Source organism: Podarcis tiliguerta, assembly GCF_965153285.1.
Source record: "Podarcis tiliguerta genome assembly, chromosome: 8".
Lineage (NCBI taxonomy): Eukaryota > Metazoa > Chordata > Lepidosauria > Squamata > Lacertidae > Podarcis > Podarcis tiliguerta.
Genome location: NC_139541.1, coordinates 62,705,763 through 62,723,395, shown reverse-complemented (window position 1 = coordinate 62,723,395; position 17,633 = coordinate 62,705,763). Strand labels below are relative to the sequence as shown.

General features: G+C 44.9%; 1 protein-coding gene across 10 annotated transcripts in view; it reads left to right on the top strand.

Annotated features, from left to right (window-relative positions):
• Positions 1–17,633, top strand: part of PHACTR4 (phosphatase and actin regulator 4) — an 81,665-nt gene that overhangs the window by 56,933 nt on the left and 7,099 nt on the right. For 5 of the 10 annotated variants that reach the window (XM_083455061.1, XM_083455062.1, XM_083455057.1 and 2 more), the window contains 8 exons: positions 363–539; positions 1,249–1,329; positions 6,692–6,856; positions 9,294–9,674; positions 13,568–14,138; positions 15,834–16,051; positions 16,812–16,971; positions 17,570–17,625. In XM_083455061.1, the coding sequence (XP_083311187.1) occupies positions 363–539; positions 1,249–1,329; positions 6,692–6,856; positions 9,294–9,674; positions 13,568–14,138; positions 15,834–16,051; positions 16,812–16,971; positions 17,570–17,625 (1,809 nt within the window). The remainder of the gene's footprint in view (positions 1–362; positions 540–1,248; positions 1,330–6,691; positions 6,857–9,293; positions 9,675–13,567; positions 14,139–15,833; positions 16,052–16,811; positions 16,972–17,569; positions 17,626–17,633) is intronic. The other 5 variants (XM_083455065.1, XM_083455059.1, XM_083455058.1 and 2 more) reach the window with 1 other exon arrangement.

Here is a 17,633-nt window from a genome sequence, read left to right as displayed (position 1 = left end):
TGACCATTATGAATTAACCAATGCAAAATAGTTTTAGATCTGCAGCACTAGAAAACCTTTAAGAGAAAGCAGCTGAGCTAAGTGGATTTGCCTACAACGATGGGTTCATATGCAAGTCATTCTTTGTATGCAGTAGGTCTCTGACATCTCTACTTAAAAAGCTCAAGTAGCCAGTGATGCAAAACACCTCTTTCTGTCTCAGCTCCTAGAGAGCTGCTGCCAGATCATAGTGGTCTGGATGGACAAATAGTCTGACCTGGTATAAGGCATCTTCCGAACACAGAACAAGAGAGACAGTTTTTCTTTATTTCTATCTCCACTGTACAGGTAATTAAATATTTCTGTATTTCCTTTCTGTGTAGCTGAGGAAGTGGATCAGCCATCACAAGATGCTGGAATGGGAGCTGACGTTCTGGAATCTGGTGACACGACACCTCCTTCCAAGAGAAAAAGCAAGTTTTCAGGTTTTGGCAAGATCTTTAAACCTTGGAAGTGGAGAAAAAAGAAAAGCAGTGGCAAGTTTAAGGAGACTTCGGAAGGTAATACACTAAACGTTTGTATCCCCTTCTTACCAAGCCTTTGAGGGTTCTTTGCAATGGAATGGATTTGTCCTTCTTGGGTCCCACCTTTCTCAGCTGCTTTCGCAAAATTCCAGAATTGGCCCGTATCAAATCTTAAACTTAAATTTGAGAAGTAATCTACACTCATGCAAGGGAACAGCTGTTTTTGCAACTGTCTCTCTCAAGTTGTACTTCATCACATAATGGTCATGGAGGCCCCTAAGTGTTTGGAGAAGGCTGGTGGTGATGGTGGTGGAATGGAGCTGTAAAAGATGTCATACACAGTGATGTGGGACAGAAAATGTTCCTTTTCACAAATTTAGGAAAACCCTCAAAACTGGTCAAACATTAGGGACTGAAGACTTGAACAAGGCACAATCACAGACAGAGGTTCTCTTGAAAAGATGTTTGGGAACTACTTTTCTTAAAAGTAAAGGCTATGTGCTTTTAGCAATAAGATGCTGCTAGCCCCTTTTCCTGCAGAGATATGGTTTGGGGGAAATAGTTTGTGTCCCTCCTAGTGTTTTAGATAAGCACAAACAGTCTGGATTCTCTAGTAGTTTAACATTCAGCCCTAAAAAAACAGTCACTTAGGCCACATATGGTGTCTTAAAGGATTTTTTTTCTTCAAAATCTCCGACTTGCCCTGTATTCTGAGTGCTGGTTTTTTTCTCCAATGTAATGTCAGTTTTAGAACGAAAGATTTCAATGCGAAAGCCAAGAGAGGAGCTCATTAAAAGAGGGGTTCTGTTGGAAGACCTTGAACAGGGTGAGTTTACCCGTCTTCCTTTGTCCACCCTACACTGCCCATTCTGACTCTCCAGTAAACCTCACCTCTGGGATTCCATGCCTGTGTGCAGCCCCCACCCTGCCATTTCCGCCCCCACCCCACCCCCATCAGTTACATGTGATTCTTTCTCCTTGTTCTGCCTTTTAAACTTTCCCCACTATAGACATTGCTCATTTTTGGAGGTGAACAGCTGTTTTATTTTGTTCCCTTCCCCAAAGGGACCCCATGTGACATTTTAGCCCCAACCACATTCCTATGGGGTAATTTAGCTTGGGAGGCTGTGTCTTGCCAAAGTTCACGTAGTGAGCTCTGTAGTAAAGGTTTTCTCTTGGATTTCATGTGCATATGGTAAAGAGAAAGAAGCATAGCCTAGTGGCTTTGCATAAAGAAGGTTGCAGGTTCAGTGCCGAAAATCTGCAGGTAAGTCTGGGCAAAAGGAGCATGTATTGCTTATCAATGCTCAACAGAAGTGTGGGTGGGGTGGGGAGTTTGAAACTCTGGAATAGCTCCTGCCAGTCAGTGTAGGACATACTAAGCTAGATGGCTCACCAAGCAGGAATATCAGGCAGCTTCTTATATTCTAAAGCAGATGCTCAGACAAGTCCCTGCTTAAGTGTGGCTGCTTGGCTACGGCATGACAATAATTGGTTGTCGTTTTACTAGAGGCAGGAAGGTCTGAAGCAAATTGGAGTACAAATAACTTGGACTTCCTTCCCTCTAGGCTAGGCTGAAGGACAGTCCCAGGAGGGGGGCTAAGCAAAGTCGTGTTCTCGGAGTCTTTTTCTCACGCTTGCAGATCTTTGTCTCTCATCTGCCATGATTTTTACACTAAAAAAAACTTGTGCAGACCAATACATCACCATGAACACAGCTTCCCTAACGCCACTGCACCTCGCCCTTGCAGTCTTCTGCAGGAAAAAGTTCAGGCTGGCTAAGCTCAGTGTGTTGTTTTCTTCCAGCTAGGAAGTGTACTCCTCTGCATTCTGCTAATGGGGAAAGACACCCTGTTCTGAGCTATGGGGAATTTTGCAAGGAGCAAGCTGGACACATTTTTTGCATGCAGTCAAACCATTAAACTGAACCGTACTCTGTAGAGGCCTTAGCATAATAGTTAATCCAGCCCTGCCCACAGGAAAAGATAGCAAAGGAAATACCCTTTCCTCTTAGGTTCTCAATAGAATGAGAGCTTAGTCCCCCTTCCCTTCCTAGCCCTCCCCTCTGACTCTAAAAGAGATGGGTGGAGGGGAAGAAAGATAACATCAGCCTTGCTGTTGGAACAGAGCCTGCTGATTCTGGTTGTTTTGCTCTCAGCCCTGCCGTAGAGACACTTGAGTGCCTGGGCAACAGCTGGCTAATTGTAAGTGGGAGCCACAGAAGACCAGTTTCCTTTATACTTCATATTCACATAATCTCTTATCCTCCTGCACCACAGAGTGTCCTCTGGTAATCCAGTTTGAGGAGGATGATAGCTGTAGAAGGGGAACAACCATTTTAGTGGAATTTCTAAATTTTTAGAATGAGTCTTCTTATATCTTGATGGGTGGTTGAAAATAACTTTGAACCTCTACAATTTAGAGTTAAGAACAGTATAGCTGCTTCACAGATTTGTTTCAATCTCTTTGTTTTAGGGACTAATTTTTCTGCTGAAGGAATAAACTCTCTCTCTGTGTATTTTTTAGAAAGAAAGAGAGACAGCAACATGCTTTTGAAGCCCTCCCAGCTGGCAAAAATAAAACCTAGGCAGCTTTCTCCAACTTGGTGTCCTCCAGATGTTGTTGGCTTACAACTTCCATTTAGTTATTTAAGTATTTAGAATCATAGAATTGTATTGTTGGAGGGGACTCTGAGGGTCATCTAGTCCAATCCCTGCAATGCAGGAATCTCAGCTAAAGCATCCATGACAGATGGCCATCCAACCTCTGCTTAAAAACCAGCAAAGAAGGAGAGTCCATCACCTTTATATATAGCCCTCTCACAAAACATCAGGGTGGCATACAGTAACATTTAAAAAGTTTAAAAAGCAATGCAGAACAGTTTTTTAAACGACTCATTACACGTCCCTAACCAGTGGGCATCCTGATTGGGGCTAATGCAAGTCAGAGTCTGCCAACAACTAGAGGGCACCAGGTTGCAGAAGGCTGGACTGTAATGAGTGAGCTGGAAGGAGCTTGTGCTTCCTGTCTGTTCTTTGGAGAACTTTAATTCCAGATGTGGGTTCTGTGGACATTCACACAAATTCAGAGGTGGGAGGGTGTTTGTGCTCCTTCCTACCTTGAGCTTATCTTCCAGATCCTTTTCCTAGTTACTGCTACGCTCCTTTATCCCATTCATATAGGTTTTAGTCTTCAAAGAACATATTTCATTGCATCTACCATCCCTCACAAAAACGACTCGTTTCTTCACTCTCTCTTATCAGCTTTCAGTTTTAGAAGCCATCATATGTCAGAGGCTTTTTGCTTTGCCTTTGTAGGGCATTGCATCAAAAGCCATTGCCTTTATATGTTGCCAGGATAATTGTCTGAACTTCTGCCTTAATTTCCTCCTTAAACTGAAGCATGCTGAGAAATTGGAAGCAGAAAAAAGTACCGGGGTGGTGGGTAGCGTGGCGGAAAAGCCCAAATCAACCCCCACAGAAAGCCAAAAACTCGGAACAGTATATGACAAAAATTGTTGCTAATTAATGGTACGTATACCTGTTGATTGAGCAACTGATGTTTGTGAGGTTCAAGGGTACATTGGTGTAATATGATAAGTACATTGAGAGATAAAGCTGAACTCCGGCAGGCAATTTTAAAACATTTAAAATCTTCCAGGCACAAGCGATGTTAAATGGGGGTTTCTTTCTTGAATTTATCGTAGATTTTTTTTTTTAAGCAAACCACAACAACTCACTCTCAGTTGCCCAAAGTAAACCAAACTTGGAACAAATTGAGTCAAGAGGTAAATCGGAGGTAGAGTAAGAAGAGGAGCCCCTTGAGAACTGGGGGCTTGTTTCTGCCGTTGCTCGGTCGCTGACATAATTAGACAGTAGTAGACCCAAGGAAGAGAGGCGAATAGAACAGTGCTTCAAAAAGTAATAGATCGCTTGTCATTAGAGGGAATGACTGACACTTTCTTATTCCCCTTCCTCTTTACTGCTTCTTTTAAATGTATTTTTCTGGCTTGGGGTATGTGCAAAATTCCTGCGTGAGTTTCGGCTATTATTATTTTTTAAGTGCAGGAAGGAGATCTTACCGGGTGCAAAAGTTGCTGCTAGGGAAAACACAACAACCCCTCATATTGGCAGAGAATGAATGTGGTGACTTTCACATATATTATAGCCAAGGAGGGAAGGCTTAAACCTCCCTTCCCCATGCGATGCAATCTTGATGACAATTGGGCTCCTTTCTAAAAACACACAGTGTTAATGTCAACGTGTAGTTAGGCTGCATGTGATTTTCTCGGAAAAGGTAGCACTGATACGAGTGGCAGACCTTCTGCTGCTCTAGCAAAGGCCCGATGTTGCCACCCTCTGGATCTGGCCTTGCCCTGGGCTGCTACACCAAATGCTGACGGTGCAAGAAGAATTAAGCACAATACATGAGAAGATGTGGAACGTTATTTATTCAAGTCTCTCTCTATATCACTTCCTAGCACAACCCTCAGGGTGCTTTCATTAAGAACACCGTGTTAAAAGGACCTGCAACACAGGGCCCTGGCAGATGTGTATGCAGGTGCTCTTGGGGTGTAATTCTGTGTCATTGGATGTAAAAAAATGTGAATTTATGAGTTGGCAAAGCAATTGAGGAAACTTGTTCCCTCCAAACCAGAATAAGATTAAGTATTTTTCTAGTCAGTGTTATGTGACTGTTCATTCAAGATCTTGCACTTCTTTCGCTGCCCCCCCTCCCTGGTTTGACTTATTTTTAAGAGGGTTTTTTTTAAGAGTGGCTACAAAATAGAGAAGCATTGTTGCCTGTACATTTGAAGTTCAAGAGCTGCAAAGTTTACATTTCTTGAGCAGTTTCTTTTAGCATTTCCCTTTGCTCCCCCATTTCCTTTCACAGTGCAAAATAAATATTGAACTTGGATGCAAAGGTCTTCTATGCATATATATTTTTGCCAAGTCTACGTACGTAATAAATAGAAAACATTTTTCTAGAAACAGAGCAGGTTACACATCCCTTTAATTTGGATTGAAATATTGCCTGTAACTTAAAAGTTTCCATGTTTTATCAAACCAACCAGTAAGAGGTGGCGGATGCTTGCCTTTTGATCTATCCACCACTTGCTGTTTAGACCCCATTAATGATGAAAAGATTAGATACCTGGCAAGGCTCTTGTGGATTTGTGCACAAATGCTTGAACCTTAACACAAATAGGTCAATTAAAAATAAATAATGCTTTATGCCTGTATCTTGGACCACTTTGATATTATAACCAATAGGCTGCATCCTGCTAGCTTTGTATTTAACTATGTTCTAATCGGAGTAGGCCTATTTAAATCAATGAACCCAAGTTAGCCATGTTCATTAATTTCGATGGGTCTAATCTGAGTATAGCTAACATTGGATGCCACCTTTTGTCTTAAATTCTCTTTGAATCATAGATCTTTATTGTAGTTATCCAGGGGACTCTTAGCTCTTTTCTAATGAGAATAACACTAACAGGGAAAGATTTGGACTCCAGTTGTTGAACCCAGACAGTGGGGGAAAGCTTCCCACCTTTGTCAAGGCTAGAGGCACATTATGAATTCTTTGGGGTTGCTGGCTGCTGTCTCTGAGTTTCTCTGGTGTTTAATTAGAATAGATGAAAGCTCCTAGGCTCTATAGCTCCATCAGTTGCAGTGTGACTGCATTCCTCTGTAAGCTTCCCATGTCAGGTCTAAATAAATAGGGCCCTCAGCCTTTTGACTGTGTTGAAGAAAAATGTGCTAGAAAACGAGAAGGGCTGCCCCAGCTGCTATACTTGGGATTCCCCCACCTGTGTCATGACAAATGGACCAGATGTTATTTTACCTTAACAACGCCACTCATCAATCCTTTTCACTTGTAGATATTATCACAGAATCATAGAATTGTAGAGTTGGAAGGGAGCTCAAGGCTAATCTAGTCCAGCCCCTTGCAATGCAGGAGTCTCAGCTAAGGCATATTCAAAGGTGCCTTCTTTCTTTAAATCCCAGCCACCAATATTTATTCCTCAGCCACCACCTGCAGACTAGGTGTTTTTCTGGCAGGCTTGTTGCTACATGGTATGTGCACCTTTTCCTTCCTGGCCAATTTCCTGCCTCGATCTTCAGGCCTGTGCTTTCCTTAATTCTTATTTATTTAATCTATCTCCCCCCCCCCCCCAACCAAAACAGATGAGGAGGAGCCAGACAAACTCAGCCACGATGCCTTGAAAAATGGACACACTATCCCCATTGATGGTTCTGGGATTGTCAACCTTGCACACTTAGAGGAAGAGACTGGAAAAAGAACAAGCCTTAAGAAGCCTGTTCCATTAGACGAGCAGAAGAAATCACAAGGTGAGAAACTGGGATGCAGGAGTGGTGGCTCTCTGAGAAGTGTTTTTCATTAACTATCAGGCTTTCACTGTGAAAATACCAGTTTTGGGTCTCTCCTGTGGAGCACACCCACCCATGAAGATTTCCTCATTCTCACGCAAGTTTCTAACACAAGCGACTCACACCTTCACTTCCAGGGGGTTAGCCCCACCCAATTTATCTCTCTTATTATCAGAGGTTCTGTCTCCTCCTGCCCACGCTTTGCTGGTGAGTGCCAGCCTTCACCTTGAACTCTAGTTTGGAAATTGGAAGAAACCTTTTAAGTTTCCTCCAGCAAACAGCACATAAATAACTGCAAAGACTTTCCAGTGCAGCTTCCCCACCCCTTTCCAGGGACAATTGTTTAATGCTTAATCAGAATTCTTTGGAACTGTTGGGGGGGAAACTGAGAACAGTGCATAGGATCCTTTTCCTGACTACTAGGAAGAGGCCCTCTTTGCAAAAACTCAGCACTTTTAGAATGCTCTTCAATCTGTGGTGCCATAAAGGCAGGGCTGGAGCAGGAGGTAGAAGTTCAGTGCTTCACTTAGCAGAATGAGCGGAAGGGTCCCCAAATGCAGCAGTTCTGGCTAACTAGATTTTGAAGAAATGAGCATTGCCATTTAAAGAGGGCTCCCTCAGTAAAACAACTAAATCCAGAGTTTAGGTAAAGGGACCCCTGACCATTAGGTCCATTCGTGACCGACTCTGGGGTTGCGGCGCTCATCTCACTTTATTGGCCGAGGGAGCCGGCATACAGCTTCAGGGTCATGTGGCCAGCACGACTAAGCCGCTTCTGGTGAAACAAGAGCAGCGCACGGAAACGCCGTTTACCTTCCCACCAGAGTGGTACCTATTTATCTACTTACACTTTGACATGCTTTTGAACTGCTAGGTGGGCAGGAGCAGGGACCAAGCAACGGGAGCTCACCCCATCGCGGGGATTCGAACCGCTGACCTTATGATCAGCAAGTCCTAGGCTCTGTAGTTTAACCCACAGTGCCACCTGCATCCCTAATCCAGAGTTTAAAATCACCTAATTCTATTGCTGTTTCATTGGGGGAGGGTCACAGGTCAGTGGTGGAACATCTGCCTTGCAAGCAGAAGATCCCCAGTTCAATCCCTGGCCTCTCCAGGTAGAAATAGGAGAAACCCCCTGTCTGAAAACCTGAAGAGCCACTTCCAGCCAGTGTAGACAATACTGAACTGGATGAACCAAAGATCTGAATCAGCTTAAGGTTGCTTCCTGTTTTCCGATAAGTGGAGGCACTTATTGGTTTAAGCCCTTTCCATCTCCTATGATGGCAGCTTACAAGCAAGTTTAATTTTGAACACGAAACCTAAAAACATTCCAAAAAATGTGCCATGTACAAACATGCCACAAAACAGTTGGTGATGGCAGGGTGTGTGTTCATATATGCATGTAAGGAGTGCCTGAAGAGACTCCTGGGGTGCTATGAGGTGATGCTATCACTAGAGCAAAGCATAGCTACGGTTAGCATATTAATAATACTACTCACTGATTTTCATAAATGCTTAAATTTCAGGATATCCCTGCTAAGGTTCTAAGTCAGGGATGGAGACGCTTCAGGCCCTCCAGAAATTGATGGATTCCCTCTCCCATCATCCCCAGGCAACATAGCCAATGGTCAGGGATCATGGAGTCCAACAATGTATGGAGAGGCACAGTTTCCTCGCTGTAAATACAGGAACTGGGAAACTGTTGCTGGTTTTGATCTGTATCACACACAGAGGCATGCAAGGTCTTAAACACTGTACTGACGATTACTGGTTGGCATGGCTGGCAGAAACCAGTACGGACTATGGTATCTATGCAGTCTATGGTAGTTTTTTAGGCTCCCTGTGCTGGAGGTGTCGTGGGTAGGAACCTTCAGCTGCTGTGTCCAATCAGGGGTGCAAAACATACTGTCTGGATATGCTCTTGGCTTCTAGCCACCCAAAGAGAGTGGTGTGAGGCACCTTAAGGCCAGCTGGTTTACAGTAGCCAATGCTTTTGTGGGCACTAATCTTTCCCCTCAGCCTGGTGGCAGCTAGATGCTTTGGCTGCGCTTGCTGGGGCTGGTGAGAGTTGGAATCCAAAATATCCGGAGGATACCAGGCGAGAAAGCTACATTAGAGGCAGATGGTCCATGTTATATAGGAAGTAAGTTGTGGTCCAAACCTTCATACTCAGCAGAAAGATGAATTAGTCTCTGAGATGCCACAACCCTCTCCTTCATGTATGTAAGGAAGCTCATGGGTTTATGTCAAGTGGGCAGATAACAGTACTTTTAAAAGGTTTGGCTCCCTTTAATGATGTTCCCTATAATGGTCAGAGAGCTACCCTGAGATGAGATGTTCTTTCCTAGGTATTCTCATAATGTCGCTGAAAACAAAAGCAAAATATGTTTCATTGCAGGAACCTTGGACGGCCATCCCAATTCAGAAGTGGAGCACCACCACCACCATGATTCTCATGCTCCTAAACAGCCTCTGCTTCCCCCGAAACGACCTTTGTCATCCTCCTCTCAGGAAACAAGCAACGTGCAGGCGAGGGATCTTGGTCTTCCCAGCAGCACCGCAAGGACTATGCCTTCCTCCACAGTTGCGGCTGCCACCAGCACAGCGAAAGGGGTCAATTTTTCCACTGCTCCCTCCCCAGCCCCTAGGACTGTACCCTCTGCTTTCACAAATGCTCGCACTACTGCTGCTGCTACGAATGCTACCACGGCAGCACCAGCCAAGCAACCCCCTGTTCCACCTCCCAAGCCAATGAATAGGAATAGCAACCCCTTAATAGGTAAGTGGCTCTTCTTTGTGTATGCAATGTGCCTTGTTCCATCTCCAGGCCCTTCCTTGATTCTTACTGCAGTTGTAATTGATACGAGCTCAGTGTGGATGGGGCAAAGTCTGAAGACAAAGCACCAAATATATATATAATCACTCAGTTTTTCACATTTTTCTTTTGCTTTTTAATGTCTGTACTTGTCCTTAGATTAGCACATTTATTGTGGTATAAGTCTACAAGGGCTACTTCATCAAATGCATGAAGTGTTATGCTGAGATACAGGAAATAATTGTTTCACTCTTGTTTATTTGTTACCAATTGGGAGTGGATCATGTCACACATGCTCGATCTTTTATTTTTCTGAATGGATCTGGTTTGCGTTCACGCTCTACACAGTCTCTTATTCCTTTCTCTTGCTTTGCTAGGCCTCCTGATGCCACTTTCCTTTCTTCTTATACCTCTGTTGTAAGTATCTTAGGAGACTTTTCCAAAGATGCAGCACTAGAACTTGGAGCATATAAGACCATCTTAAAGAAGTTTGCATGTAAGAGAGAAAGAGACAGTGAGGCAGTCCTAACCTCTCAAGCCTCTGTGCTTTAATAGGTTACCCTCCTGGGTAACATCAGGAATAAGATATATCTTTAATTGGCTGTGAAGTTTGCTGTTCTTTTGGCATGGCCACCATGAGCAGGACTGTTCTGTGACTTAGACTCTTAACTGTCCTACCTTTTCTGGTAACTCATTCCCATTCCAAACAGCAAGGATCCATTGCATAAGCCTGTGGAAGTGTGCCGTGTACACAGCACAGCTCATCACAGGCCAAGCATGAACATGTAGTAAGACACTACTGCATGCATGTAGGTGTGTGTACTTGTGTAGTGTTCATCCTGCAAGTCTACAGCTGTTCACGGGATTTCAAGCTGTTCCTCCCTCTAGATGCTGGTCAGGTTTTAGAACTCTTAGTTCTCGAAGCAAAGCATTTTTTGTGTTCGCTTCATATATTGTAAAGGATAGGTGGGGAATATGCGGCCCAAGCCAGTGCTGTGTTTCCCAATGTGTCTCCTAACACAGTTCAAAGGTATATCAACAAAGCCACTCACCTGAGCTGTTTAGAAATGGAATGCCATGAAGGAAGAAAGGCAAGGGAATGTAACCAACAAGAGCAGGTTGCCATAAGCTTTTCGGAAAGAATGTCTGTAGCGCTCACAGCCTGGCAGCATATAGGGAAGGGCTATGCAACACCTGCGGTTTGAGGGTGTGGGGAGAAGGAGGGGTGAAACATAAACAGATCTTCCAAGACTGCACCTGTTCCTGCTCACCTGCTGAGAATTTGCAGTGGGAGTGTGTGGTAGATTTCGCAATCCTACTCTGAACGCACATGTACTCATATTGTAAGGTGTAGTGTGCCTTTTGTTTCTGACAAACAAGGTAATGATAGCAGGAAATTCTATACTGTATCGCTTGCGGAGCCCTACCTTACAATCTCATATGAAGGGAAGAGCATAAATAGAAAGCGATGAGAAGGGACTTGGCAAGATAGCACCTGGGATTGGTGTGCGTGTGTGTGTGTGTGTGTGTGTGTGTGTGTGCACGCACGCTGGGGGATGCATGGAAATAGAACTTCAGAGACAAAAATGGATTGGTCTGTAGGTATAGTTTTGATCAGGCTTCCTGAAGCATGTGACTCTCCAGATGTTGTTAGACTCCAGCTTCTAACACCCCAGCCCAATGGTCATGCTGACCAGGACCGGAAAGAGTGGGAGTCTAGCGACATCTAGAAGGCAGGAAGTTTGGGACGACTGACTCAGATAATACAAAGAGGACTTGCCTCATCCCATGGAAATAAACATGGCACACTTGTGGATGAAACCCTAGGGAACGAAAACACTCTTTACTAAAAGCAGAAACCAGAGCCATCAGACAACACAGTAAGCAAGGAGGTGACCCAGCTTCCCATGTTAATATGAAGTATGTAGGCATCCATGTTAGAATATTGATGTGGTGAATCAGGTGTGTATGAAATCTTCTGATTAAGTCAATACATATGTAAAAAGGGGGGGGGGGGGTAAGGAGTAGTAGGGTGTAGTCTGTCCTTCCCCTAGAACCTGTTTGGGCTGCCACAGGGAGGAACATGTCCCAATTTGAGCTTTTGCTATAGAGCTTGATGTGATCAAGAAAGCCCCAGGAGAGGCAGAAAACAAAGGGCTAAGATAATATTTATGAATGAGTGATGAGCAGGGATTAAATCCTGCAGCCTTGACTGCATTATCTTGTTCCCTGCTCTCACATCCAGTGTCGAATTACATCCCATCATCCTGCCCATCAGCTGATGTAACAAGGCACTTCAGTTGATGGGCGGGTGGATGTGGTTTGGGGCAAACAGCATTGTGGACCAATATTGGACCTGTGGTGGGCCAAAATTGGCCTGTGGACTGGAAATTACCTTGCTGTAGAATAATAGATAAAAATCCAGTATTCAGTGTATGAGTGTGATCTAAAGCTGTCATTTTTCTATACAAGGTTGTTGCTTTCTCTTAATTTTTTGAGATGGGGGTAAGTTGAGGAACTGAGGCTGAGAGAGTGACATCCCAAAATTATAACAGGGGTTTGATCACAGATCTAAATCTAATGGTTATTATTATTTAGTAAATGCTTTTACACCCCACTTTTTAAGAGTAAAACTGTCACATTGCAGCTTAGCTGTTTTGGCTGGGGCTGTAGTCCAAAACAGCTCGAGAGCACCAAGTTGGGGAAGGCCATGATTTCCTTAACAAACCACAAGTTTATCAGGAGCTTCCTCACAGATGATCAAAGAAACCATAGCCTGTATCTCCAAAGTTTCTTTTGTTTTCCAGCTTCACCTGCCCCTTGTGGCTTTATAGTTGAGTGAGCACCTGGGTCAGATGTGGGAAACCTTTGGCCCACTGGATGTTTCTGAACTACATCTCCCATCAGCTCTAGCAGGCATGGCCAGTGACTAGGCATGATGGGGGTTATAGTTCAGCAGCATCCAGAGGTACCCCACATGCGGCCAAACAAACCATGGTTACTGAAGGGTGGTGGTTTTGCATCTAGTGCCAAGCCATCTTAAGGTTTGCAAGTCAACAATGAAAACATGACTTTGGATTGTGGTTTGTTTGCATTAAACATAATTAAGCCACCGGGCAGCATTCAGTTGATCAAACAAACCATAGTTTAAGAAACCCTCATTGAATAAATCATGGCTTGGTTAACTAAGCTAGCGAAACATTAACAGCCAAACCCTGTAAATTAACAGTGTGTAAACAGCAGCACCTAAATATATGAGGCAAGAAAAGAGGAAAAAGCCATCAATAAAAGGATGAGTAGGAAAAACAAAACTTTATAGTTCCTTTCATTATCCGTTCAACCTTGCTGGCTCTCTGCCCCATTTGTCTGCCAATGACCTGTAAAAAGGTAAAGGACCCCTGTCCAGTCGTGGCCAACTCTGGGGTTGCGGCGCTCATCTCACTTTATTGGCCGAGGGAGCCGGCGTACAGCTTCCGGGCCATGTGACCAGCATGACTAAGCCGCTTCTGGTGAACCAGAGCAGCGCACGGAAATGCCGTTTACCTTCCCGCCAGAGCAGCACCTATTTATCTACTTGCACTTTGACGTGCTTTCAAACTGCTAGGTTGGCAGGAGCAGGGACCGAACAACAGGAGTTACCAACCTTCCAATTGGCAAGCCCTAGGCTCAGTGGTTTAGACCACAGCGCCACCCAATGACCTGTAGGTACCTGGCAAATTGTTTTCCATTGGGGTAAGGACTGAAGGCATGGAAAGATCCTGCCTCTTTCCGGAATTTGCCTGGTCTGGGTCCCCTTTGTGTGATCTGGGGTGCTTGCTGTAACCATACCTAACAAGTGTTCCTCTCTTCTCTTCTAGCTGAATTGACTCAAGCGATCAGTAGCGGCACAGCTTTGTCTAAGCCTTCTCCGCCTTTGCCTCCCAAGAGAGGCATCCCATTAAACTTGCCTTCATCCCTTGAATCGGCTGCTGCTCCCAGGTCGCCTAATGAAAGGTCGCCCTACCCTTCCTCGATACCGGCGCACATGCTGCCACCTCACCCACCGCCTTCTCCTTCGCCACCTCTGCCTTCGCACATTCCTCCAGAACCCGCCCATGTCCCTTCGCCTTCCTCCACCCCTGGGGCAGAACCTCCCCTTCCCTCCGAACTGCGGGCGGAAACCCCGCAGGAAGGGCTCTCCATGCTAGATGCAGGCAAGAGGATGGCTGAGCAGGGCTTTGGAGAGCCTCGGATGCCTTCACGGCTGCCCCCGCTCCCGCTCCACATCCGCATCCAGCAAGCGCTGACTAGCCCCCTGCCATCAACGCCGCCAGCAGAAGGCTCACACAGGGCACACTCGCTCCTGTTTGAGAACGAAGGCTCCTATGACGACAACGGGACCCTGGGCAGAACGAAGTCACTGCCGGTTACTATTGAGATGCTGAAAGTGTGAGTCCCACTTGAAATTGCTGGTGTGGAGCTCTGTGCAGTCCGTTTGTTCTTTTATTTCCTACTTCAAGTCTCTTGGCTGCTGCATGCCCAACACTTTATTGAAATAGTCTATTTCTGAACTCTTATTTACTTATTTTTATTTATTAGATAAATATACCGCCCTTCATCAAAAAATCTTAGGGCAGTTCCCAAAATAGAAATGCAAGTTAAAAGCACAAATAAATAGTTAAAACAGAAACAATAAAACAATAACCCCACTCCCCTCTCACAAGCACGTTTAAAAGGCGGTAGAATATTAATCCGCTGAAGGCCTGGTTGAAAAGGAAGGTTTTTGCCTGGTGCCAAAAGATGTATAATGAAGGTGCCAGCAGAACCTCCATAGGGAGGACATACCACAAATGGGGAGTCACACAAAGAACCATGTGATGCATGAGCACCAAAATCCTTAATGCTCAACGTGGTATTATTATTATTTTATTACAGTGGTACCTTGGTTCTCAAACTTAATCCGTTCTGGGAGTCCTTTCGACTCCCAAAACCATTTGAAAACCAAGGCGCAGCTTCCAATTGGCTGCAGGAGCTTCCTGCACTCAAGCGAAAGCCATGTCCGAAGTTCGGCTTCCGAAAAGCATTCGCAAACCAGAACACTTGCTTCCAGGTTTGCGGCGTTCGGGAGCCAAAATGTATGAGTACCAAGGCATTTGAAAACCAAGGTACGATTGTATTAACTTGCCTAGGTATAGTCTTTCTTGGGCTGTTCAGTCCTAAGCAGCTTCTGGATGTTTGTTTTACATGGCATGAAGGCTAACTTCTGCCTCTTCAACCAGGCCTTTGGCTGATTGACCTCCAATGCCCTTTTAAAAGTGTTGTGGGAGGGGGATTATTGGTTGCTGTTCTCATTTTTGTTAAGCATTTTGTGGTTTTTATATTATAATTTTATGTTGTGAACCGCCCTGGGATCTATGGATGAAGAGCGCTATACAAAGTTAATTAATTAATTAATTAATTAATTAAGTACAGTGGTACCTCGGGTTAAGTACTTAATTCGTTCCGGAGGTCCGTTCTTAACCTGAAACTGTTCTTAACCTGAAGCACCACTTTAGCTAATGGGGCCTCCTGCTGCTGCTGCCGCCGCGCCGCCGCGCGATTTCTGTTCTCATCCTGAAGCAAAGTTCTTAACCCGAGGTACTATTTCTGGGTTCTGAAGCGTATGTAACCCGAGGTACCACTGTATAATCATAACAGCTTGTTAAGGTGTTCACAAGTGGGGCATGATTTTAATATCCAGCACTCTGAGCCCTGAAAATAGAGCTTGGCAGGCAGTATGAAATCTGTAAAGCATGTTCTGTGTAATACACATTGACTAGTCATTGCAGGGGGAAATGGTTGCCAGAGTTGTGGGCAGCTTGCTGTCCCTCCTCCCTCCATCAGCCCTGGCCCTTGGTCATGCTGGTGCCAATGACAATTGCAGTCCCAAACATCTGGAGGGCACCAGCTTGGGAGAAGCCACTGGCGCTTAATTGCTCTTCAGGTATCGAGGTCAGAAAGGAGTCCCAAAGTGTAACCATAAGTTTCTACTGAATCAAGGCCAGGGGAAGGAAATAAAACCTTAATGCATGCAATTGCACGCTTATAGAAGGCTGACCTGGAGTGTTTTGTTTTTAAAATCACCATTGTGTGCCTTTCTGTTAGTCCAGACGATGATGAAGAGGAGGAAGGTGTCCAAGAGGATGTGCATCATTCCAATTCCCATGTTTACATTGGAGAGTCTCCCATTGTTACGGTCATTCCCAGGCTCAGCCTCCAGACAGTGCAGGATGAAGAGGAGGGTCCAAGCGACTCCGACTCCGAGGGACCTATTCTGTACAAGGAGGAGGAGGAAGAGGATGAAGAAGATGACAGCCATAACAGTAAGGCGCTCACTTTTGGACAGAACTAACTCCAGAGAGGGCCACAAAAATGCAGGGGAGAATTTAACCCTTTCCCTTCTTTGGGACAGGTGCTGTTTGCCTTGGGAGCAGGGAACCCCCCTTTGATGTTGTGTGTTTTTCCTCTTCTTCAGTGCCAACACTAACTTCAAGGGGGATGTTTACCTCACATCCACAGCAGGAGAGGTGCTGTGGGCCCAACTCTGTGGAACTCCCTCCCACTAGAAGTCAGACAGGCCACTGCCCTTGCTGAGTTTCAGACACCTGTTCTATCTACAAATGCTGCTCTGCTAAAAAATCTGGTGTTATTAAATATCCAGGGGGTTTAAGTGTTTTTGAGGTTTAATTCATGTTTTAAGTCCTGTATATATTTCTTTGGAAGCCTCTTCAAGACCTAGAATAAACAGTGCACCTCTCCTTCCCCACACTTGCTGTGACCCCATTAATGATCAGGGCCCCTCCCTGCAGCTAATGCTGTGTGTATGTGTGTGTTTATCCAACACACATAAATGTTATGTCATATATACTTCGGCCCTGAGGTGCAAGATCAAAAAGGCCTATATCTGTACATGCTTTGCATTAGGAGACAGGTGCTCCTTTGCTTCAGTGGCACATTCCTCCCGCTTTGTGCAACTGTCAGCAAAATAGTAATGCGATCTGAAAGTGAGGGTACGGCTGGCTGGGGGTCAGCCACTGTGCTTGTTTTGTGACAAGATCTCCTTTTCTTTCTCTCTTTCCAAAGCTGCACTAGCCAACAAAGTCAAGAGGAAAGATACCCTAGCCATGAAACTGGGCAACATGGCTCCCAGGCAGGAGCTACCAGAAGAGAACACCACGTTTCCTCGGAAGAGCAAGGAAGAGTGGCAGGAAATCCGCCAGCAGATTGGGACGACGCTGATCAGGTAGGAAGGCAGAAGGAAGTGTGCAATAGGGCCCAGTTAGGGATTGCGTGGGAAATGTCCCAGGTAGGTGCTGTTTTCCTCTCTGAATTTGTACTAAACACAGCCACCCATCCAGCTGCGGTCCTAGGCAGATCTTGCACATCTGGCCTGCCAGCACTGGAAGCAGGAGGACACTTTCTCTGCTTCCTGAAATCAAAGCCATTCAGACATGCTGCTGTTTAAGTATGCATTTATTTCTTGCGTTTTATATCCTGCTTGTCCACCGAATGGTACTCAAAAGTCACTAACCGCAGTAATGCAAATACAAGGCAATGAAATACAAAATACAATAAAACAGGAATAAAATATAACCTTCTTTGCTGTTCTAGAGCTGTGCAGGAAAAAAGCAATGTGTGTGAGCCTGACACTTTACTCAGGCTCATTGGGGCTCCATGGTTTAGTGCTAAACCATGGTTATGTGCAAACTACCTTAGTGCAACGAAAGATGGGGAAAGCCACAGGTTTTCTTGTAGTCTGTGTCAGAGTCTTCTTTTGTGCTTTTGTCCTTAAAGGATGCACTTGTAATTTGCCTTTCTGCCCCTGCTTACTCTTAAATTAGGCGATTAAGTCAGAGACCAACACCAGAGGAATTGGAGCAAAGGAATATACTTCAACGTAAGTAG